Source organism: Hippopotamus amphibius, chromosome 14 (genome assembly GCF_030028045.1).
Source record: "Hippopotamus amphibius kiboko isolate mHipAmp2 chromosome 14, mHipAmp2.hap2, whole genome shotgun sequence".
Lineage (NCBI taxonomy): Eukaryota > Metazoa > Chordata > Mammalia > Artiodactyla > Hippopotamidae > Hippopotamus > Hippopotamus amphibius.
The window spans coordinates 74941011-74966480 of NC_080199.1; the positions used below are offsets into that span (position 1 = coordinate 74941011).

General features: G+C 43.5%; 1 protein-coding gene across 2 annotated transcripts in view; it reads left to right on the forward strand.

Annotated features, from left to right (window-relative positions):
- The window catches only part of FLT1 (fms related receptor tyrosine kinase 1), a 169180-nt gene that overhangs the window by 102709 nt on the left and 41001 nt on the right, over positions 1 to 25470 (forward strand). For both annotated transcript variants that reach the window (XM_057707567.1, XM_057707568.1), the window contains one exon: positions 17754 to 17885. In XM_057707567.1, the coding sequence (XP_057563550.1) occupies positions 17754 to 17885 (132 nt within the window). The remainder of the gene's footprint in view (positions 1 to 17753; positions 17886 to 25470) is intronic.

Here is a 25470-nt window from a genome sequence, read left to right on the forward strand (position 1 = left end):
CATGGTTAAATAAGATTAAAATGAACTTATTTATAATTTTGATTAGTAATTACATTTATATTAAAGATAAACTTGCCATTTATTTGCAATATCCTGACAACCTAAATCAAATAACCAGCAACATGGAGTCATCCTTCAATGTGAATCTTCTACTCAAAATGAAATCGCCATTCGAGTTTGATGCACAGAAACAAGTTGTAGCAGAATGTCTTCAATTTTAAGAGATCTACAAATATCTTAGAAAGGCCTTACACTAAGCAGGTCCCAAACTGATGACATCACATGATTTTCCTCCTCTTGTACAGACATCAGGTACCCATCATCCACACTAGAGGTGGTCCCCTCTCCTTCCCCCTCCTCTCCCTCTAATCCATCAGATTGAGCAGGTTGTACCTACGAAACAGGAACTGTTTCTCAAACCCATCCTTTCCTCTTGTCAGTCTCCTGGTTCAGGTGCTCACTACCTAACCCCTGGACATCTGCAGGAGTCTCCTCACTGGTCTCCCTACCTCTCTTTTCTCTCTTTGCATCGGTTCCCCACACAGCTGCCTAAAATGTCATGTCCTTGTTCCAAGTCTTCCATCAGCTCTTCATCACAGGACCAAGTTCAAGCATCTGACAAAGAAGGCCCACAACAAGGGCCCCAGCTGCTCCTCCACAGCTGTGTGCTCCCCTGCCTTCAACTTTACATTCCTGCACTTGCCAGATTTTGTAGATCATGGCACATGCTATACTGCTTTGACCCCTATGCTTTTTTTGTTCTTGTGTTACCTCTGCCTCAAGTACCTTCCCTTCACTGAATGCAGACCCACCCCTTAACACGCTAGGTGTTTCCCCTCTAGAGAGCTTTACTCAAACTCTGCAAAGAGAAGGCGGATCCTCCGTGAGTCTTTATTATCTCGGAATATTTCTAGTTCTCTCTTACTGAGTCGTCTTACAGTCGCCAGTTCCTGTGAGTCTGTGTCACCTCTGCATACTGCTACAGCCCTCTTACTGCACGGCGCCATGCATTCGCGTGTGCTCTCTTCTTCTTTGTCTATCATCATATCGTGCCCTCATCCTGAGGACAGTGTATCTTCACGTTAGTTGTATCTTGTCTTTTTGTCCTCAAAACCTGGCATAGTGCTTGGCCATCAATAAAAGTTTCATGAATGAGTGAATGAGTGGTTTTCAGAAAATCCTATTCTGTCCTTAGCAAGTTCACTTGGTGGCACAAATGCCTAGACTTTGGGGGAGCAGAGAGGATGAAATCATAGAGTTTTTAAAGCTAAAGGGGTCTTTGGAATATCTTTAGTTCCATTTGAAGAATAGAAAATGTAGGCGCAAAGAGGTAAAGTGACTTGCCCAAGATGACACCCTATTAAGAAAGGTAGTTTCATAGAAAACTCATCTCTTGAAGTATTCTAGCAAAATAAAAGGATGAATCAATATGTGAATAAGTAAATAGCTTGTGAAACAATGTCTGTAACATGCTCCCCTTAGAGATTCAGAGTTCACATTAAGATATTAAAGATGCAAAGAAGTCCTGTACTGAAGAAATCAGGTACACTGTGGTTTTAAGTTCTGTGTTCCCCAAACTGACTTGATCCCAAAATATATTTTATGAAATGTTATTGTAAGATGTTGGGTGGTTCTTTAAAAGTAGTAAGTTTGACTTAAATTTCAGTTTTCATACTTTGGATGTGGGTTAAAGAGTTAGAGTTGAACCAGTTTGAAAGCTCATGACCATTCTGGGATTAGAGGAAAGACAAGGAACTTATTACGAATGGAAAAACATTATGAGGTGTTGGGAGGGTTTGAGTCCTAGCATTGTCCTCATGGGCCAGAGAATTTGGGCAACTCACTTACCCTTACTCTCTGAGCCTCTATTTCCTTATTTCTAAAACTGAGATAACACTGACCAGATAGGAATGTGGTATGGTTAAAACTAGTTAATATAACTAAGCTAACCCATAGTCGTGGCTTAGTAAATGCTACCCTCCGACCTACCTCATTTGTGTAGAAATTGGCCCATGAGTTGTCAGAATTTGTTGAAAGGTATCAGAGGGTTAATTAATGTCAGCTCAAATGTCAAATGAATCTAAATCTAACAAAGATCTCCTCCTCACAGCTTTCTCTGATCTTCTGAGGGCCAAAAGAACATCTAAAAAGAGTTTTATATAAATTCTTATATAAAACCTTTCCTAAATATCATTCTAATATGCTATTACATTTATTGAGTTCCACTATACTAAACTGTCAACTTTCTCTCTCTCTCTCTTCCTTTTATTCACTCTTTAAAACTATTATAGTTTTTTGGAAAGGTAACAATTTTCTGGAGATAACCTCGTTGGTGCATGTATCTATATGGAATTTGTAACATTTCATATGTAAGATTCCCATGTGAGGCAGCAAACTCAGCAGCCAATGCAACACGCTCTATGACTGTGACCCGTTTGTCCATGTGTGTAGATATCTTTAAAAATACCACTTCTCTTACGGTTGTCACTTTTCACAAATCTAAACGTGAAGATTACAGATGACCAAAGCCATCATCCTTAGTTAACTCACGGGTTGTTTCAAAGCTGATGTGGAAAAACAGCAAGATCACAGGCTGAAAAAGACTGAAAACTAGTTCATTGCACCCTAAGCCTTCGGAAAGCTCAACTGAGTTTTAAAAACCTGAGAATAAACTGTACACCCTTTGGAGACTTGAGATGCATCTCTTTATATGAAGCCTGGCAACTCTCAAAGAACTGATATAACAAGAATATTTTGGTGACCTTGGGTCACTGATAGGATCTGGCCTATTATCATTGTTTTTGGTAAATGACAACTTGCTGGATTCTAAAGAAAATAGAGAAGCGAGTTAACACTGTAGACAAAGGGTGATGAAACACCTGCGGAGAGAATTTAGGGGAGGGGAACTTCTTCCCTGCCTTCTCATTTCCTTTCAGGAACACCTTTCCAAGGGGCACAGCCATTCCAGAGAAGAAATGCCCTTTTTAGAAAGTTCTGTGAGAGCCAAGCAGTAAGTTCTTGGGGCAAGGGACATCACGCAGGGACAGAAGGGGCCCTAAGCACACAGCCCAGGGGACAGGAGGCCCCCTCCCCGGAGCACCTGCGGGCACGCTCCCTACTGCCGCCGCACAACCCAGCACAACGGCAGGCTTTCCAGGGCCTCGACTGCACGGCCCCACCCTGCTAACGCCCATCTACCCCCAGGACTCCCCGACAGCCTGTACTCGCTCCTTTTCTCCCCCAGCCTCTGGCCACAGGAGCCTCCTTTCACATCCCAGCACACATAGTGCTTCCTTCTCTCTGATGTCCGGATTTATTTACAATCCATGTCATGTCGTAGAGCGCATCACTTAGCTGTTCTCTGGTTTGATGTGTGCCTGTGAAAACCTTTGAAGATAGATATACTGTCTTCACAAGTCTTCTTTATTGAAAATAATAATAAAAATGTATTGAGCACTCCCCAGGTACCCAGGAACTGTTAGGAGTTTTACAAATGTCCCATTTCATGATACTTTCCACGACTGTCATCTGAGGTAGGTACTGTCATCAGCTGCATTTCCAGGTCTGTTTTGACTTAGCATACTCTTGTTAGGTGCCCGGTACTATTCTAAGCTCTTTACTAATATTAGTTTGTTTACTCCTCCTAACAACTCTATGAGGTTTGCTAAATTATCATGCCTATTTGACAAGCTATGGGAAGAGGAAGCAGAAACATAGGAGGAATAAGTGGCTGCAGGTCATAGGATTACTGGGTAGCAGACCAAGCTTTAAACGAGGAGAGCAATCCTGCAGCCCGGGCTCTGAACACAGAGCACGTGGAGCTAAACACTAGTTCCCAGCACTGAGAAGAGAACAGACAGACACCAGCTTTAAATGACCTCATGGGCACTACCAAGCATTTAAGACAATGACTAGTTTCTCATTTCCAACCCTTAAAGATTAAACTTCCTAAAAACTATAGTTTATTTTCTGTATTTTGTTTTTAGAAATGTAAAGCATCTTAAAAATGCTTTGAATATTTTTAATAAGTGGACATGTGATCTATAACATTAAAAATTATTTTGAACCAAAATCCAATTAGTTTTAAAAGGCCCAGAATTCATTCCATATCAGCCCCACAGTCTTTTACTCATTCAGGGGACATCAGTAAGGCACTATTTTGTGTCTGGTGCTGTGCTACACTCTGCAAATACATCAGTGAACAGGAAAATGAAAATCTGAATAAGCAAGTATCTCACGTAGTTAGTGTACGTCTCTCAGTGAATACACCTTCCTCAAGCAGCAGCCGTGTGTGTCCTGACTTAACATCATCAGGTCAGTGGGCACCAGAGTTAACAAGTCTAAACACTGGAATAAGGTGGATTAGTAAAGGGGACAAGTAGAAAAGGTTCCCCCATCACAGGATTAAAAGATCTTTAATATGTTAGATAATTGAAAAAAATACATCCTTTGTGCTTTAATTTTCCTACCCTAATGCTGAGCACACGATAGCTTCTCAATCATTCATTTTTAGTGGAATACATAGAATGGAAGAGCTAAAGAGGAAATGAGAGCAAATACACGACAAGTGATAAAGGTAGGAGAACCTCCACATTAGACCCAAGTAAGAGAAGCAACTGGGAAAAATTAGGAGGGATGGTAGCGTGCAAAGTGTTGAAAGAGGGAGGTGATTTGAGACATACTTACTTTGAAGAGACAGGTGACAAGAGAGTGGAACCACAAAGTGAGTATAATGTAAAGGACTAGACAGGAAAGAAAAATGTAATGTGACAGGACCGGTACCAATAAAGCACCACAAGAGCTCTAAGTTGGAGACAAATTCCACGACACTGGCTGCTTTGAGTGTGGTTTGATTGCTAGGGGTAGACAGACAGGAAATCTCCTTTAAGAAGCGTTCTTTCTGTTAGTCTAATCACTTTAAGGGTTTGCACCCAGACTTGGAACAATGGTATGAAGTCACCTTAGAGGACATCTGGCTCCCCTGAGTGTCTTCATTACTCCTCCAGCCAGCTGCCCAAGGGACTGGCAGTTCCCCCAAAATGATCCAAAAAAGTCACCCTTCTAGTGCACACTCTTCCCAGATTCTCCAATGAAGTCCCAAGATGTTTAAAGCTATGACAGAGCTGAGTAAGCACAGCAAGTGACATGAAGGAATCGAGATCGGTTTGCAGAGCAGAGGTGGCAGGAGGCGGGTCCAGCTTAGGTCTACACCGATGCAAGCACGAACCATCTCCCGAACAGGGGTGCGAGAAAACGGGGTTCCTGACAAAAGCCATTAGAGTGCTGAAAAAAGTAAACTCTTCTTCTCTGAAAACATTTCAGAGAACAGAAGGCAATACTGACCTGAGATGTTTTTAGTAAAGCCTGAGAAACCATCATCAAAATGTCTAGGATGGCAAAACATTTTCAGAATATTTTAAGATTAAAGCAGTAGAACTGGAACCACAAAGAACTGGGGAAGAATAAATTCCGTCTTGAATGGACTGAGGCTGGGAGAGGAGAGAATCTCTCTCAGCCACTGATCAATATTCCTTCCGAGGTGAGATCTTGGTCACTAGGACTATTTATCTAAGGATCTGAAAGGGGCATCTTCCCTGTTGTCACTGATGTGTAAGTGCATATTCAGATCAAGGTGACCTACTGTGCTGCTACCTGGGGGACAGAATTACACCTGAAGTAAAGTGGCTTTCATAGATCTGAGAGAGATGCTGAGGAAGTACAGAGGAGAAAGATGAATGAGGACATCCAGGAATGATAGACTGGCACTCTCAGGCTATTTTTGCATGATTTCCTAGAAGAATAAAATTCAGAAATGTCAATTACCTTTTGCAAAACTTGAATGGTAATTGCCTTTTCTTTCATGTGAACCCTACCCTTATGGTGCAAAATGGATTAAGAAACGCTGCAGGAAAGAAAGAAATGAGTACAAGCTTCTCGGGCAGGGCAGGGCAGAGGGAGCTGAGCGGCTGCTCTGTTTGCCACCCCCACTGAGCCAATGTGCTCATGTGATTAGCTAAGCAGCCAATCACTTCATCCCTTCCTCTTTCATCTGTGTCTTTAAGGTAAGGAGGTCTAGGTACTCAGACCAAGAAGGGCCGAGCTTCACTAGTAGATACCCCAGGAGCTCTTCACCCAGAAGAACTCCTCTGCCAGAATCTTCTCAAGGTTTAGTTGTATCTCTGACAACAACAGAAGCATGAAGGACACCCTGAACATAGCATAGAACTGAGGCTCAGCTCTTCTCTAAGGATAAACTTCCACTCAGAAGGTGAGGGGAAAGGAGTGGAATTAAGAGGGGCTTGGAGTTGGGGCAACAGCAGGGAAAACAGTTCATTGGTTGGCACGGCCAGAGTTCAGACCTGCCAGCCCAACCCCAGACAAGAGCAACCCTGACTAACCACAGCTCTAACCTGGTGAAAAAAATGGAGAATTACTTCCTGTAATTAATTGTTAACACGTGGCTGGTTCAGTGAGACTGGCGCCTGTAGGGCAGTGGAGCTGTAGGGTCTACATCCAGAAAAGTAATGTAACCCATGACTAGAGTCCCGTTTTATATTGGAAATCAATAAAAGTTATTTATGGAGACTCAATCCTGACACCCCCAAATCTCTCTCTTTATCGTCAAGCTCCACCGTATTTAGGTCTTGCACATACATACACAGCGTCACATCATATCCTAATGCTCTGCCCAAAGAAAACTACTTAGATGCCTTTCCTAGCCTAGTATCCTCATCTCCATTCAGCCCAGAAACGCCGAAAGCCGTCAGCCACAGCACGACCCAGACACGTTTGTATAAACAACAGGGTCCCCTGCTAGTTGTTTACGTTTGGTTGGGTGCCTTTTGAAGTCCTCTTGAATGTTCAAATGAAAAATTTAGAACATAAGAAATGGGAGAGAACTTGCAAATGTGGGCATTGCTTTAGAAAGAGCCTCTCCCTTTTTAAAAACATTGTGGCAAAATACCAGTAACATAAATGTTACCATTTTTACCTTTAAAAGCACACAATTCAGTGACAGTAAGTATATTCACAGTGTTGTGCAACCATCACCACTATCTAGTTTCAGAACTTCTGCATCACCTCAAACGGAAACCTCATACTCATTAAGGCTCTTCCCTTCCGACTGTGAATTAACCTCCTCTTTCGATCCTTTCTGTGACCTCTTGTGACACATGAACTGTACTTTGAGCATGGCCTCCATCAGCAGCTTGTTTTGTCTGAAGAGCAGTCGATGTTTGAGGGACCAGTAGCAGAGAAAAAGAAAGGGGGAGCAAGAAAAACAGAGAGAAATAAAGATCTATGGGATGTGATGGAGGAGGGCAGACTCTCCCAGGAGTTATCCCAGAGACCAGCAGGGGCTGTGCCCTGTCCCAAGTCACCAACTCCAGGACTAAGCCACGATCTGGGCTGTTGGAGTAGAAGGGGGTCTCCATCCCAATCCACAATTTGCTGCTTACACTGAAGCCTGGGTGACTAAAGAAAGAAAACTCAGACACTACCTGGATAAGTTTTCTCCTCCATCACTTGGCAAAATAATGAGATGAGGCTTTTCTATCTCACAAGTCCAGTATTTGCAAGGAAACCCCTCCTCCCCTCCAAGGACAAACTTGAGACAGCTCAGCCAGGATCTAAAGTGACACACAGCGATGCAGCTGGGGTCACCACTCTGTTCAGTTGAGGAAAATGTGCCAACAAATACATTCTCAGATAACCTAACCCGTGAACTCAGCCCAGCGTTTGCATGACTAAATCACTGCTGGAAAAGTCAAATCAAGAAAGTTCATTCCTCCTCCACCCCACATTCAATCACAACTTGATTTTGGCATCATCTGCCACTAAGATGTCTTAAACAATAAGATTGTATATTAGCTTAAGTAGCCATCGCATTCAACTCGGTCACAATTAAACTCTCATTGAGAAATCAAACACAGAAAACATACTATAAATCATACCCCCCCACCCCCACCCCCCACCATCAAAACACACACACTCTCTCTCTCTCTCCATAGGGGGCCAGTCTTCTGATGCAATAGGTTTTGGTTTGTCCTTTTATTGCTTTAATCCACAATTGTAGATTGTTGTGAAGCATAAATCTGCTTTTCTTTTTCTTTAATGTGTTTTTTAAAAAAATCTGCTTTTCTTGCTTCAAAAATATTTCATCCTATATATAGTCAATATTATAAAGTTTTGCAAATGTACAAGTCTTTGGATCCACATCGCTTTTAAAGTTTCATTCAGTGGCTCTTTGCTGATGGTAAAGAGGCCTACAATTTCATTTTTTAAACTACCGTTATCTTAATTAAAGAAGTAATACATGAAGACATTGTCATTGTAAAAGATCACATAGTACCAAAATAGAATAAGCTATAAAATTTTCCCTTAGGGGGAATTAACACATGATAAATGTTTGATGTGTATTTTGTCAAAAATTTTTCCACTTTTGACCCACACACGTGCGTACATGCAAATGTGGGGCACAGATATGTGGGGCAAATGACAGACAGGGGTCATTCACTCTTTCATTCATTCAACAGCTGTTCTCTGAGAGCCAGCTCTGTGCCAGGGATATACTAGGTGCTGGAAACAATACAGGGACCTTGAACTTACATTCTAATGGAAAAGTACAGGTAATACATTTAACAAAACTATACGCACAGAGCATGCAATCAGATAGTAATAAGTGCTGTGATGAACAAAATAAAATCATGGATTACAGTAGGGCGACATGGGAAAGCCAGCCTCTCTAAGAGAAATCTGAGTTGAGATCATACTCCGTGTTTTGTTTTGTGACTTGCTTTTATCACAATATGTCTCGGAGATCTTTCTATGTCTGTACTTATTGTCTGCATCCTTCTTTTAAAGCAGCCATATCCTATAATGGTATGTGTTCCCATAATTTCTTTAGCTATTCTCCTGCTGGTGGAAAAACGCTTTCTTGACTTTAACCACTTGTGCAATGCAATACTATTTCCTTCCTTAGAAGGTCATAGAAATGCTACTTTACTATACACAAGAAAGGCCACTTTAGGTGAATGGCTGTATCCTGCAGAATCAATTCATCCAACCTCCTGGAAGGGGCTATGGCAAAACTGAACACACCCAAGAATTTGCTGGGTTGGGGATGAGGGGGTGGGTATGTAAGTTTATAATTCACAGACACACATGGTGAATAGCTAAGGTTTTATAGCTAATAACCGGAGTTAGCACCACTTGACACCTTTTTCAAGGGCCCAAACCATCTTGCACTACTTCATTGGAATAGCAGCAAAGTTCACAGTGAAAGGGCAGAAGAATGCCTGTCACTTTCAAGTGTTTAGAAATACGTGTATTTTGGGTACAGTTTCAAGGTGCTCACTTCAACCGTAACCCCTTGAATTCAACTGGTGTACAATTTCTTAAGAGCTTTTAAAACCTATTCTGTTATCATAACCCACTTGTGGAAGTTAAACTAGTGAAGCAACAGACATTATCCCAAATGAAAGGACCTTTGTTCATGGCTCTTCCCTTATTCACTTGTTGCATGGAGAGGAATATTATACAGCTTTTTTCATTACTGTCCTTAATCGTATTCTTTTCTAAGAGTTTCTCTTCTTTCTCTGTCTTTTTTCAAAGCTATCGAGCAAATAGTCTCACTACAGATCACATTGCCTGTCAGATGATATGTTTTAAACATCTCACAACTCTCTTCCAACTTAGCACATTTTTATAAGGCTGCTTTTCATGACGTCTCAGCTTATTCCATACTTTACCAACTTTTTTTCCCTCACATCTGTACAGGCTTCGCCACAAGGCTTGATCTTAGAGTGAAATTCTCAATAAAGAAGGAAGAAGCCGCATGGTGACCGTTTGAAAACATAGGACTCATTCATCCTTTTAGTGCTATTTAATGAGCCCATCATCCTTCATTTCTGAATTCTGGCAGCCTTTGAAATTTGCTAAACTTGGATTTCTCTTCCCCAGACATAGTTTTCCAAACCTCCAAAGTCTGACTGCATACGTGACATTGCCTTTGTGTTGTTTGTGGGCAATCAGTCAGACAACCTATCGCTAGTTTTCCTGGGTCACCTATAACCATCCTGAATCTATATTTTTGCTCTCCTGATCCTTAATTCAGATACAGTTCTTAGCTAATAAATTCCTTTAAGAACCGCCAATCTAAAGGTATGATTGTTTACTCTGTACCTAGAACTGTGTACATCATCGCCATAGCTACCATGTACTGAAAGTTTATCACATGCCGACTTCAAAGCATTTATCGTTTAGTTAGCGAGCCAAGATTATCATAATAACAAAAATTACTTTTTATTTTATTAAATGTAACATTCATTCCCTACCATGAGCCAGACATTTTGTTACATTCTAGAGAAAAGGAAAATGAGTAAAACTTAGTCCTGACCTTTGGAAAACTTACACATAATAGGTACAAAGTCAGTTCAAAAATATGCAACATGAACGGCATAAGATTCCATCAGATACAAACTAGCGCCTCTGACTGAAGTGATGGAGGGGATGCTTCATGGAAGAAATGTCATTTGAGTTGGATTTTGATGGGTGGAGAAGGGAGTTTTGATGATGATAATTTGTAAGCTTCGATGGGAATTGTCATGATTTTTGTGGTTGGAAATTATTTAGGCTATCCTTCTAGAAGGAAGCAGGCCTACAATTAAATTATCTCAGCAACACAAAGTAGAGCATCATGTTTGTGAGTTCTACTTGTTTGTTCTAGTAACGAACACCCAAAGGGGAAAGAGAAAATTCAGATAAACTGACTCTTCAAAGAATTCAATGCCCTTTTGCATAACAACAAAAATTATAACATTATCTAGGAATAAATATAACTGAAAAGCAATATATTTAAAGAGAAACTCCTAAAACTATCAAATGACATAAAAGAAGATCTAAGTGATGCAAAGATATTTGGTATTCTTAGATGGGAATATTTATTTTTAAGTTGAACCATTTTGTAGGTCAAAATATTGACAATTCCATTTGTTTAAACCTAAAAATAAATAGGACACTTTCTCCCAAATTATTACATAAATTCAGTGGAATTCCCATCAACAGTCCAACACTGCTTTTTACAGAATTTGAGAAGCTAAACCTGAAATCCATACTGAAGTATAAATGTCCAAGACAATTTTGAAAGATGGCTCATCTTATACCAAATATCAAGGTGTGTTATCAAGGAATCATAACTTAAGTTAATCTGTGAGACAGATAAACAGGTCATTGTGAACAAATAGCCCAAAAACAGAACCACAAATATCTGAAAACTTAGTATCTGACAAGGCTGGCACCACAATTCAGTGGGAAAAGGACAGATTATTCTGTAAGTGATGCTGGCATAATTGGCTATTTATACAGGAAAAGATATATTCTTACCCCACACAATAAACATACCCTTCTCCAAAAGAAAATCTAGATGTACTAAAGACCTAAATGAGAAAAGGCAAAATTCTTTATTTCAACAGATTGGGGGGGTGGGGAAGAAAGTATATAAGGGGAATGAATGGTTTATGATATCAGAATAGGAAATATTTGTTTAACAAGTAACAAAAAGCACAAAGGATAATGGGGAAAATGATAAATTTGACTGCATTAGGATTCTAAAAGCTTTTTGTATTAAAAATTCACCATAAAGTTTAACAGACTGTTCATAGAATGGGGAAGACGTGTAACATATTTAACCAACAAGGGCTCAGTATCCAGAACATATAAAGAACCCTAAGATCACAGAGAACGAGACAAATAGGCCAATAGGAAGATGTGCAAAGGACATGAACAGGCAATTCACAGGAGAAGAAGCCTGAATGGAACCAAAATGGAACAAGATGTTCCACCGAACTAGTAACCAGGGAAACACAGATGAAACCCACATCGAGATGTAATTTCACACCCAAAATTTTGCCATCAGTTAAAAAGCCTGATAACACCAAGTATTGGTAAGTATATGGGAAAGGGGAGCTCTTACTGATTGCTGGTTCAAGTGTGAATTGGTATATTTTGAAGACAGTTTTGTAATACTTGGTGGAGTTGAAAATAGGCATATCTTATAACCCAGTACCAGGAGATACTGTGTAACAGTGTACACATAGCTGTATGAGATGTGCACTGTGACCTTCTTTGTGATATAAAAAAAAGTGAAAGCTACCTAACTATCCTAGAGGAGAGAAGTGAATTTTTTTTTATTCTGTGGTTTTTTAATATAATGGAATATTGTATGTTAAAATGAACTCTACCTACATGTATCAGCAAGGATAAGTATTAAAACACTGTTGAATAGAAAAAAAAACCAAGTTAAAAAAGGATAGGTACCATAGGATACAATTTATTTGGAATTTTTAAACCCACGAAACAACACTATGTATTCTATAGAGATACGCATGCATGCAGACAAAGCGCAAAAACGTGCACGAGAATGAGATGCACCAACTTTAGGATGGTGGCACCTCTGGAGAGAGGGAGAAGGAGGAGGAAGGTATCTATAAACTTTTGCAGTGACACGGATAGCCCTAGAGACTGTCATACTGAGTGAAGTAAGTCAGACAGAGAAAGACAGATATCATCTGATATCACTTATGTGGAATCTAAAAAAATGGTACAAATGAACTTCTTTACAAAACAGAAATAGAGGCAGAGATGTAGAAAACAAACATGGTTACCAAGGGGGAAAGGTGGGGGAGGGATAAATTGGGAGATTGGGACTGACATATACACACTGCTATATGTAAAATAGATAACGAATAAGGACCTACTGTGTAGCACAGGGAACTCTACTCAATACTCTGTAATGATCTACATGAGAAAAAGAATCTAAAAAGAGTGGATATATGTGTATGTATAACAGATTCACTTTGCTGTACAGCAGAAACTAACACAACATTGTAAATCAACTACCCTCCAATAAAAATTAATTAAAATAAAATTAACGCTTCAAAAAAAGAGGGGTCTAAAGCAAATACGGCAAAATGTTGACATCTGGCTGTCTGAACGGTGAGCACATGGGTTGTATTTTTTCTGCCCTTTTAAAATCTTTGAAATTAACCACAATGAAAGAAGTAAAAACTGAAGCGAGAGCCCTCCTTAAAAGGTGAGCTCCCCAGTAGGACAGAGCCTGTATCATAGTGAAGAGGTTGTATCAAGGTAGCAACAGGTTAAGACATTAAAGAAACTAGGGGAGACAACTATAGGTAAGTATGGGCAGAAGACTTGAGGAAAGGGAAAAGATAATACAGGGAGTAAGCGGCCTGTTTTTGTGAGAAGGGAAATAAGCAGCTGGAGTAGCAAATGAGAAAAGCGTGATGAGGGTTCTGAGGGGCCTGATGGTGACGCATCCAGGTCTGTGCCTTGGCTGTTGTGCAGAGTGAGGCCAAGTGAAAGAAGAGCCATGCTTGTTGATTGTGGACACCCTCTCGTTCCCTCTCCTCTCCCCTACGTGATGGGAAGAGGGAACGGAGCCAGGTGACGTCAGCTCATCAGCATCCCTGGCACCATCCCCTCGCCTCTACAATCACACATCTGTCTCCTGGGGTGAAATCCAAGTCCTCTGGCTTTATCTGATCATGCTGTTAGCCTTAATTTGGGATGTGAGTGATAGAAACTTGGTTGAGGTTCAGGTCGGCTGCAGTGGAGACCACCGTGGGTAGCCAGATCGCTGCTCTCCTAAACGTCCGTTGCCCCGACCACCCACTCTCCAGCCACACTTTCACTTTCTGGGATCACCCCTTATACCGCATCTGGCACTTTTCAAAGCTATCACTTACACTACTTCTGTTGATCCTCGTAGCAATACCATGAAATAGGTAAGGGGGGCCGTGGGTTGGTTGGTTGTTTGTTTTACAGATGGGGAAACAGCCCCAAAGGGATTAAATGATCTAGCCAAGGTTACAGGGGAGAGTTCTCATGTTTTTTCCAGAACCATCTTGGACTCATCTCTGTCTATTCCTGGATCCAGTAAAGCACCAATTCCTGTGGCTTGTTTCTGCAGGGTGTCTGTTTCCATTTCTTCCCCTCCACTTCCTTTCCCACCATCCACACTTGGGGCCTCATCACCCCTTCCCTAAATTACCACTGCTGAGCTGGACTTCCAGATACCACTTTTTCCTCATTCCAGTCCATCCTGCATTCTCCTTCTAGACTAAACTTCCTTAAACATTGCTCTCATTAGGTCATTTCCCTCAAAAATCTGTGTGACCCTCTCTTTCCTTCTCCATTGAATGGAAACTCCTCAGCCAGGATTTCAAAGCTCTCCATCTGAACTCACCTTTTTGCAGTCAACTACTAAAACAGGTGGTTTGAAAATAAAAATGGCTAGGAAACGCATGAAAGAATGTTCCCAAAAGATACACATGAAGACAGCCATCATTTTTCTCTATTAAATCAAAGTTTTGTGTTTTGTATTTTTTAGATGCTATTGCTCAGTCCTGGTAGGAAAGTGATAAAATAGTCTCTTACCCTCTATGGGTAGGATGTTAACTGGAATAATCTTTTTGGAAGGCAGTTTGTATGAATCAAGAGCTTTTGGGGACGGCCCTGGAGGTCCAGTGGTTAAGACTCCACGCTCCCAATGCAGGGGACACTGGTTTGATCCCTGGTCGGGGAACTAAGATCCCTCATGCTGTGTGGTGTGGCAAAAAAAAAAAAAAAAAGTTTTTGACCTAATAGATCTGTTTCTGGAGATCTATCCTAATAACCTGAAATACAGAAAAACCTTTAGGCCTAAAGATGTCATTGCACTGTTATTTCTAGTTACGAGCAATTAGATATAACCTAATAGCAATCAACAGGGTACAGTTACATAAGGAACGATTATATTCAAAGCATGTAAGAACAGGGGGGAGTACTTATGCTATGATGGGGGGCTGTTCAGTATTTAAAGTTGTATAAGCATTAGGAGAAACCTTACAACATTTCACTACTGGATTTGTTTTCTTTCTCTCCCAGCACACTATTTCATACCTTCTTCTCTCACTTCAAACCTCCAAAATTCCTTCTTCCTCCTCAATTTCAACAGATGACTACCTCTTGTTTATTGAGAAAATGTATCACCGAGCTGTCCAATCCACCTGTCCCTTTATGCTCTGCCATTCTTCCTGTTAAAATGAATGAACTACCCCAACTCCTATCCAAAGGCAGGTCAGCCACTGAGCTCCATTCCATCTCACTTCTTTAGGAATCTACTCCTGGTATAGTTCTCGTTTCTCTCCCTCTCCCTCTTTCTCTCTCTCCCTCCCAGATTATTCCTATCAGCACATAAACATGCTATAAAATTTCCACATTTCAGAAAAGAATTCATTCCTTGACCTCGTGTTGGTCCCCAGCTACCTCCCTGAAGGTAACCTCCTAACCATCTCTCCATCACCTCCTAGTCTCTAAGGGACAGTCATCCTGCGTCTGTTCCCAGATGTCACTGAAACGGCTCACTGTCAAATCCAGCAGTTGGTTATCTCCCTTCTTCGTGGTCTCTCAGCTGCGCGGAACATCGCTCATCACTCTTCTCCATTGTGAGCTCTTTCCTTGGTTCTAGGAAGCACGCTCTCCTGGTTTCCTTGCAACCTCCGGGCGACTCCTCCTCAATCCCCGCTGCTTCCTCTTCCTCTGATTTCCCAGGGCTCAGCCTTCAGACCAGCTGTCATCTCTCTCTGGACTCACTTCCCACGAGCTTTGTTTCCACCCCCCTGGCTTCTCATGCCTCCCGAGTGTGGAGTCCACGCAGCTGGCTCTAACCCTGACCTCCTCGCTGGGCCCCGGATGAAACCGCATGAAACAGAATAGATCTCTTGATTTTCCTCGCTCAAACCTGCTCCCCTACAGGAAAGGCACCACTACCCTCCCAGCTGTTCAGACCCTCAGCTCTGAAGTCAGACATTTATTACTCTTTGTTTCACGTACCACATGCTAAGCCACAAGCAAGAGAAAGATCGGAAAGATCCCCAACGCCACCATTCCTGCCACTTCCAACAAACGCAGTCGCTCCAGGACAGAGCCACGTGTCTTTCCCCAAGCAAGCTCCCTCCTGCCCCACGGCCTTTATATTTGTCACTCCCTGCGCCTAAAACGCCCTTTTCCAGGTCTTCACCTGCTCACTCCTGCCCGTCTCCTGGGTCTCTGCTCAAACGTCACCTCCTGAGAGTCTTCTCGAAACATCCCATCTAAGGTAGCTTCTTCACCTTCCTTAACCCGTGACCCCCTTAAGCTGGCTGTGTTCTTCACAAACGCTATGGCTACTTGAAATGACACTCTTTATTGGTACTTCTCCCAAACTATAATTTGAGCCGTTTGCAGGCGAGGACATGTTTGCCTAACCTAGTACTGTGTCACAGCATCTACACTAGCAGCTAGTACAGGGTGGGCCTCAAAAATAGCTATTATGTCAATGAACACGCTTCAAAGGACTAAAGGAGAACTGACCGGAGGTGAGATTGTAAGTTTATTTGTATTTTTACATTTTCTTTATGCTTTCCAATATATTTCTCAAAGTTTCCATATCGAATGTATTTTTTTTTTATAATCAGAAGAATACAAACTATTTCAACAAACAAAATATAGTCTCAGGTCTGGTCAGGCCCAATTTATTCCGGAACAAGCACCTGGTGCAGGTTCATTTCAGGGCCGTGCCTTTTCTCAGTGCCCCCCCTTCTCCTGTCACCTCTGGTAATCTGACTCAGGGCCCACCTCCTCCATGCTGCCTTCCCTGAGTTTCCTGTTCTCACTGAGCTGTCCCTGCCCACACTTTGCATTTAATTGCGTCTGCTGGGCTGTGTGTACTTATTCTCACTCATCAATATGTTCTGTTTGCTGCTGCTGCTGTGTGTGTGTGTGTCTGAGAGAGAGAGAACGTGTGTGTGTTGCGTTTGGTGTGAGTTAATTTTCCCTTGTCAGCAGAGGCCGTGTCTTAGCTTGCCCCTCCCCGCCCCTAAATCTCCGCCACAGACTAAAGCAGAGTCAGTACTCAAATACGTAGAGACAGCACTTGGTATTGAAGCGACTGGGTCTGGAAGCCAGGTGCTCCTTCCCTCACACCAGGGCCACCGTGATACTTAAACCTGCATTTTCTGAGTACCTACTATAGGCTGGGCACTTGCTAATCACTTTCCCGTTGACGGAGTAGGACCTGCTTTCATTTTCATCTTAAGACTGAGGACACTGAAACAGCAAGGTGAAGTAACGTACCTAAAGGGACACAGCTGTAGCCGGTGAGGCCTCGCGTAAAGCCCAGCCCGAGCTCTTTACCACTGTGACCAAGGAAACGGGATTGGCTTTGACCCCTGAGCCACGAACGTGCTTTCCATCAAACTGCACGCTCCCGGCTGAGTTCCTTAAACCTCCCCAAACCTCAGTGTCCACGTTTGAAAGATGGAGACGATAACCCCTTACAGGGTGGTTGTCAAGACAGGAGTGGGGTCTCGGTCGTGCCTGGCGCACGGCGGGCACTGAGGAAATGGTAGCTGTTATTCTTATCATTAGATATGCTACCTCCTTGATATCTGCTCTTTCAAGTGAGGGGCGGCAGACCCATCTCATTCCTTTCTGGCCTGGGTCAGATCTGCGTCTCCAAAGTGGGGCTCATGCTATAGAAGGTCCTGTGACGAAGCCTGGGCGAGAGAAAACAAATAAGCAGCACTGGCCCAGGTGAGCCCGCGCTCGGATTTCCTCGTCTGAAGGCATAATGATAGGAAGAGGGTTGTGTCACCGAAGTGGCTGTTTTTGTTTGTCACCCAGGCTCACTAACCTAAACATCTCTCGCTCCCCAGGAATTATTTTAGGACCAGGAAGCAGCACGCTGTTTATTGAAAGAGTCACGGAAGAGGATGAAGGCGTCTATCACTGCAAAGCCACCAACCAGAAGGGGTCCGCGGAGAGTTCGGCATACCTCACCGTGCAAGGTAAACAGCTGCTCCAGAAAGCACGAGAAGCTGCTCAGACACTTATTTCCCTGTTTACTGAACTTTCCACCTCCCAGTCTCCCGCTGCCCTCCAGTCTGTTCCTTTCCCTGACCTCCTTCTCCCCTCCCCGCCTCACTGGGAAGGCCTGTCCGGTCCCTCCCGGCAAAGGCTGAAGGTGAGGACACAGGCCGGCCACCCTGGAGAGGCCGCCGTCGGAACACAGTCTCCGTGGGGGAGAGTAGTTCCTGGAAGACAGGAGAGCCAGCTGCTGCTAGAGCCATGACACTGACCCACAGAGGATGACCAGAGTGGCCACACCTGCGAGAAAGAAATCCAAGAAGGCAGAAGACGGGTGTAGGGAGAAAAAAAACCCCACACACTGGAAATCATCCATTCTTTTTCCAATTCCCACGACTTACTCATACGCTGGCTCTTGCCAATGTTTTCTTAGCTGGCTTTTAACACAGAGTAGGCTGCAAAATATCATCAGAGAGAAGCAACACATAACACACAGGCCACGTGGAAGAAAAATACTCCAAGGGCTTCCTCAGACAGTTTTCTTGAGCAGCAAAACCCAAAGAGGCCTAATCCTATCGTGGACTCTGGCCACGTGGCTTCCATTTAGAAAAGAGATTAGACCTCAGTTTCAATTCTCCAGAGCCCAGAATCATCCAGAAAAACATAACATTTACAGCACCACGAAGTCTTCAAATTGGCACCTCTTAGATGTAAACATCTATGGCTCGCTGAGGTTTTACATGAAAAGATGGAATTGGTTCAGTAGCCTGTTTGCAAGTGCTCCCCAGTAGACTTGAGAATGTGCAAGAATTTCCAAAGGAAATGTGGCCCTGGTTCCCGGTTACCATAATCCTCCTCCCAGCGCACGGGGTCCCCCCACATGCCCCTCCTCCAGCCTTAGCTCTCAGCCCCACCCCACACGCGCCAGCCCCCTACCTGGACCAAACCGGAGCACACCGTACTCGCCCCGGTCCTCCGCTCGTTACACATCGTTTTCCTTTCGTCTGAACCTCCTTCCTTCCCAACTTGTCCTCCCCCAGACAATCCTACTCCCACCTTTTACCTTTTTATCTTTTTAATTGAAGTATAGTTAATTTACAACATGATGTTAGTTTAAAGTGTATGGCAAAGGGATTCAGTTATACATTATATCTGTTCTTTTTCAGAGTCTCTTCCATTATAGGTTATGACAAGATATTGAGTATAGGTCCCTGTGCTATACCGCGGGTCCTTATTGTGTACCTGTTTTATATGTAGTAATCCTACTCACCTTTTAAAATCCACTCCCGCTCTCGTGTCACTGTCTCTACGCCTGACCGCCTATCTCGCCCTCATCACCTGACGTGCACCTCTAATGCAGTGCTCATCACTGCGTATCATTCACTTTTCGGTTCCAGGGCACTCGAGAAATGTTTGTTGGATTAATCTATTTAGAAAACCACCAGTGGCTGTCTGAAAAAGAAGTACATCATTATATTGTGGAGGGTGACAGAGAGAAGCCAAGTTACATTAGCCATCCACTAAGCCACTTATCTATTTGCCCAGGACTCTGCAGGATATGGACGTGCAGGTCGCGATCCCTAAACTCTGTGTGCTTTGAAAACCTGGTCGGAAGGGGATTAAGGGGAGCATGAAACCATTAGAACCAGATTAATAAACATTTTGAGCTCCTCCTACGGGTAAAATAGAAACACTAGCTTGTGTCACACAGACTCCACAATGCTGCTGATAAGGGCTAAAAGACTTCCTAGAGGCCAGAAATGATACGGAGAGTGACTCGACCTCTGCAGGAGGCCTTGCAGGATGCGGGATTGGCCAAGTGGATGAGGCAGGAAAGTAGACAGCGAGTGACAAGGCAACTCTGGACCTCCTACATTGATATCTCCCTTGGCAGCGACAGAGTCCAAATAATTCTAAACATTTCCTATTGGCTAGTCCATTGAATTTTCTGAGCAACTGGTACTTTTAAAAACTTTTTTATTTTATTGAAGTACAGTTGATTTGCAAGGTTGTGTTAATTGCAACTGTACAGCAAAGAGATTCAATTTTACATATATATATACATTCTTTTTCATATTCTTTTCCATTATGATTTATCATAGGATGTTGAATGTAGTTCCCTGTGCTCTACAGTAGGACCTTGTTGTTTATCCATTTTACATACGATAGTGTGCATCTGCTAATCCCAAATCCCCAGTCCATCCCTTTCCCACCCCGAGGAATTGGTATTGGGATTCATACCTCTCCTTCCTCACGGGGCATTAATCTTCAGTCACTTAGAGAAATGGTCTAATCTGCAAAGCAACTGCAGACGCCACATAAACGACTCCTTTTCACCCATTATTGCCTCCAACAGCCGTGCTTTGTTGAGTTCTTGTGTCTGTGTTTTATAGTTTTTCTGCCTTCTCCTTTGCTCTCTTTTGTAGTTTTTTTCCTTCCTTTCTGTTCTCAGAGTGATGGCTGAATCCAGCCTCTCTGCTGAAAGATTGTGGTCAGCTGAGAAATTAGCTGATCAGCCTTCATCACACCACACCTCAGCTACCTGTACCCATTTCTAAGAGAAGCATATGCAAATGAAGCTGTATCCTAGTACAGGAATGACAAAACAGTGCAAGGAAATGAGGATGTTTAGTCTAAACATGAGTCCACTTCAGGGGGACAATTGTTCTCATCAAACAGTCAAGGCGCTTTCAGACAGAGGAGACACTGGCCTCAGTCTTTGACACCCCAGAAAAAAGAACCAGAGCCAAGGAAGGGAGACGGTGGTAAAGTCTCCAGGAGGCAGGTCTCAGCTCTATAGAAGGATATAATTTTGAAGAGGAAGAATTTCTGAAAGTTGGTAATATGCAGATCTTATGAATGAGGTGCAGGTTCTTAAACAGAAGTACTTTGGGCTCATTAAACAAAGATTTGGTCCTTGGATGCTGTTCAGAACAGTTAAAGGCAGTACCTGCCTCGTGATTTCACCACTGAAATTAGGATCTTGCTTCTGCAGAAGAAACCATTTGTTCTTCTCACGCGGGTGGCTGTGGATGGGGTGAATCAAGCTCTAGACTTCATTTCCTAGTCCATGCAGTATCGACCCTTCGCACTGACCTATCTTGTCAGGTTGAGTTTAGGAAGTGAAACCAGGGAAATAAGTTGTGTCTGTGGCTATGTTTAACGGGTTTAAAGAGGTTCACGAATTAGCCAGGAAGGAAACTGTCTGCTTTTTTTATTTCCTTTGAAAAAGGATTCTTATACTCATAGATAAAACAATGTGTTATTTTTGTATCTGCAAAGGATGAGCGGACTGAGGAATCAAAGTGACTTCTTTAAATAATCACAGGTCTTGTTTGGCTTGGACAGCTCAGGAGCACACGTGGAGCGCTCAGAGGGGAAGTTCTAATATTAAAAACAACAACAACAAACTGTTACTAACCAAAATAATTTCTGAAATTAACACAGCACTCCACAGCCCGGGGAAGTCAACAGGACTGTTACAATGCAAGGGGGGCCCATTTTCATCCAAGGATTTAAAATAAACTATATCGTTATTATTATGAGTAATAACCGATATATACACACACACACATTCTTCTAATAGATTCGGGCTTTGCTATTGAAATAATAGCAAAGCATTAGAATCGCATCTATAATTATGCAGGAGAAAACAATTTGAAGAACAGCTACCACGTTTAACATTTTTTTTGAGGGGGACCGACGGATGCACACAAAACTCATGGAAAGCACGGGACTGCCTCAGGGAGGTCTGAATACTTCAAATGGCATCTCAGGTGTGATTTGTAAATTTTATGCCACAATAATCACACATTAACACGTTTCAGGAAAGGACTCACACGGCAGGAAGGATACACTATGTTCTTTAACAAAGTCCCAAGAGTCAAGAGTAGGAAAAGCTCAAAACAGACTTGTCTTGGGTATCCAGCCTCTCCTTCTCATCACCCTGGGCCTCCGCCGAGTTTGCCTCTGTCCTTCCTGTGCCTCCTCTGATCTCCGACTGTCCCTGCATTAGCTTCTCTCTTCCTGAAGCCTTCCTGTCCCCAGTTCTCTCCCCTGGCTCTCCCGGCACTAGGAGGGACGTGATAAACTAATTCACACGAAGATGCCGGTGACTGATGTTCCTTCTCTCGTGGGTGTCTCGGCAGTTCAGAAGGGTTTCCCCAGGAAAGCACAGAGGGAGACAGAGAGCTGAGCTGGCAGCTCGCTAATGTCCCCCGGGAGGGCTGGGGGCGGGATGTGCGTGCCTTTGTACTTAAACCTAAACAATGACATAAAGCTGGCCTTGATCAGGAATGCAAAAAATGGTGATGGAATTCGATTATAACATGTCATGCTTGCTGACCGTGTGGTCCGCTATTTTAAGCACGTAACATGCATTAACCTCCTTCACTTTTGCAACAATCTAATGAGGGTTTTTTCCCCTACTTACAAGTGAGACTCTGAGGCCCTGAGAGGGTTAGGACTCTGTCCAGGGTTACAAAGCTAGGAAGTGGCAGTGCTGAGAACTGGATCCCTGTTTAACCACTCTGCTCTCCTGCCTCTCAGCCTGGTGGGGAAGAGGCCCCACTCTGAAGCCAACTGTGTCCCTGCTCGTGAGCTGTGCAACCTTGGACAAATGACTTCCCTCCTGGAGCCTCAGTTTGTTCACCTGCCAAATGGGTGTGAATAGTGGCACATCAGCGTCATCAGGTTGTTGCAAGGACTGACACATTTAACACCGTATCTGCCATATGATAAAAACTTCTTAGATATTAGTGAACACTATTGTTTGCTTATATGATAAACCAAATTCCACTTCAACAAAACTTTCTGTATTATAGTTTTTCTAGACTTAGCCAGTAAGTCACACAAATAGTGTTCTGGACCACAAAATTCCCATTTGACCTAAGGATTTAACTTGCTGTGATAAAAACGTATTACAGAGCTGACAGAAGAGCAATTTTAAGTATCGTTCCTTAAAATTACTCTTGACGTGTACTTCAGATTTAATCCGAATAGCATATGTCTGTACATCACTGTCCTTAAGAAGGATTCCAAGTTGGTGTCTGTACACCAACCTATGTAGATTCCTATAAAGCTTCATAAATAGTATGAAGGCCAATTTTAACATCCAATAAGGCTTAGAAAATTACATAATAAGGTTAACTGGATTACTGGTTGCTGGACTTTAGATCAAAGGAGGTAGCACTGCTTGACTGGCTCACGTGGGGAGTCAGGACTAGGTGTATTGATTAATTTTCTTTTCATCCAGGTATAAATATTTATTGAGACTTTTGCTAGGCCAGGGCTCCAGATGCAAAATGAACAAGAAACACACCCTTCTCTTAATGTCCTAATAGCTTCATGGGCTATACACCCACATAAACAGTTACCTCAAATTAAAACAATGCCAGAACCAGAGAACAGCTCCTAAGCTGCGCGGCAGTGTCAGGCCAATTTCTCAGGGAAAGTGATGCAGTCGTTTGCAGAAAATAATCAGTACGTGGGTCAAAGTCTGATTCGTTTTAGAAGGAAAAGACACATTGTGTTATATGCAGTATGTTTGGATGAAGAAAACGATCTTGCACTTGAAGTCCAAAAAGTTATAAGAGGGGGGGAAAAGGAAAAGGCAGGGGTGGGGGCGGAGGGGGGGAAGCCTTCAAAATAACAGCTCACACTAGTTCTCTGCATCTCCCCGGGAGGGGTGTGCTGCCGTCGCGTCCACATTTCAGGGATGAGGAAGCTGGGCCACAGAGTCCTCGGCCTCAGACGGAGCTACTTGTAGGGTCACATAAAGGTTTCCTTCTCTGCAGTCAAGACAGGCCCTGGGGCCAGGGACCCCGGTCTTTCGCTTGGGGAGTTTCCCTAACTTCTCGGGAGGCACTGCCCAGTTACACGGCAGGAGCTAAGCTGCCTGATTCTGCTGCCTGTAGACGCAAGCGGTCTGGAGCCACGCAGAGCCACACGTCAGGGCTGCTGTGATGCTCCCACATCACACAGCCCGGGCCCCGTGCAGACAGAGCTGCTGCCACCAGCAGAAAGGCCCAGGGCAGGACGGCAGGACTCCGCCCAGCTGCAGAGACTCTAGACAAGGCCTACCATCTTCAGAGGTCAGCCCTTCCCCTGTCTGGCCCCCGCCCTGCCTATCCCAGCAGGGATGGGACAAAGCCCGGGAGGGTAACTGACATGGAACGTTCTGGACAGCCAGGTCAGCAGTCTGAAATAAGAGGTACAAATACCTGACCACTTCAAAACAGCCACCTCTTGTCGCTATGGAGGGGTGTCCCTGAGATCCAGTGCTAACTCCTAGTATTGTCAAATCCCACCCACGTTCCGCCCGCCTCCCTCGCCTGCCGTGTGCAGCTGGACTGTTTCAAGCACCGCGTCTGTCAGCTGACACCAGCGAGGTGAAGCTGGGTCTAGTCCGGCCAGTGTGTGGATGCTTGACCTCTGAAAACAATCCAAGAGCTGGATGGGAAGAGACACTGCTGACAATCTATAGCAGGCTATCCTAATGGTTACTTTCCAAATAAAGATGAAGTTCAGGTTATCAGATGAGATAGAGGTAGAGCCTAGATACATCTTACAAAATTTTAGTTTTCAGTAAACAGTAGTAGAATATTAAATAGATCTTTCCTTTCCAATTAACATTCATCTTGAAGATGTTTTTGATGAGTTGATTCCTTAAATGCCTAAGTGCACACAAACACATTTGGTCCCACTGCAAGGAATTCTGCCTGAGTAAGGACTGTGGAATTACTTCGGGGGGTCAACTTCCCGCCCTGGGGAATGCGGTGGGAAAGTTCCCACAATGAGAGGGGGGCCTCTCCCAGGGCATTCGGTGCAGGAGGCCTCTACAGAGGCTTTATGCAGGCAGTGCCACATCTTGTTTTCTATTTTATTGCCATACTGCATGGCATGCAGGATCTCAGCGGCATGTAGGACCTTAGTTTCCCGACCAAGGATCGAAACTTCCCCCCTGAAGTGGAAGCACGGAGTCTTAACCATGCACCGCCAGGGAAGTCCCACAGTGCTGCATCTTAAGATGCTCTCAGCATCTCCAGCAGCCAAAGGCCACTGTTCCCTGAGCAGGTCCCAATCAGTTTTTTGGTTCCACAAAACGTATTTGCAGCATAAGCAAAGAAGTGTGTGCGTGCATGTGTGTGTGTCTGTGAATACAGCAGTGTGTGTGTGTGTGTGTAAATACAGCAAGGCAACATTAAACCTCTTACTGCGGGGGAGGAAATCCAAACTTACTAACTTGTGCTTACAGTCTTCCCATCGAGAGGACACGTACTGAGAGAAAACGTGGTCATACTTTGAAGCTTCTCAGTCAATCTCATGAGGTTCAGGGGAAAAGTGACCATAAGCTGCCAAAGGAGCAAGTGAAGTCAAATTCATTCCCTCACTCACTCACTCACCCAGCACTCTCAGGATGCCTACCTGCTATGTACCAGGACTCTTCTCCACACCAGACATGTGGCAGTGAACGACAGAACCACATTCTGCTGCTTCACGCTGCACTGCGAACACACCTGTCAGTCAGTTCACACCTGAGCACCGGACTGTGAGCGCCATTCCACA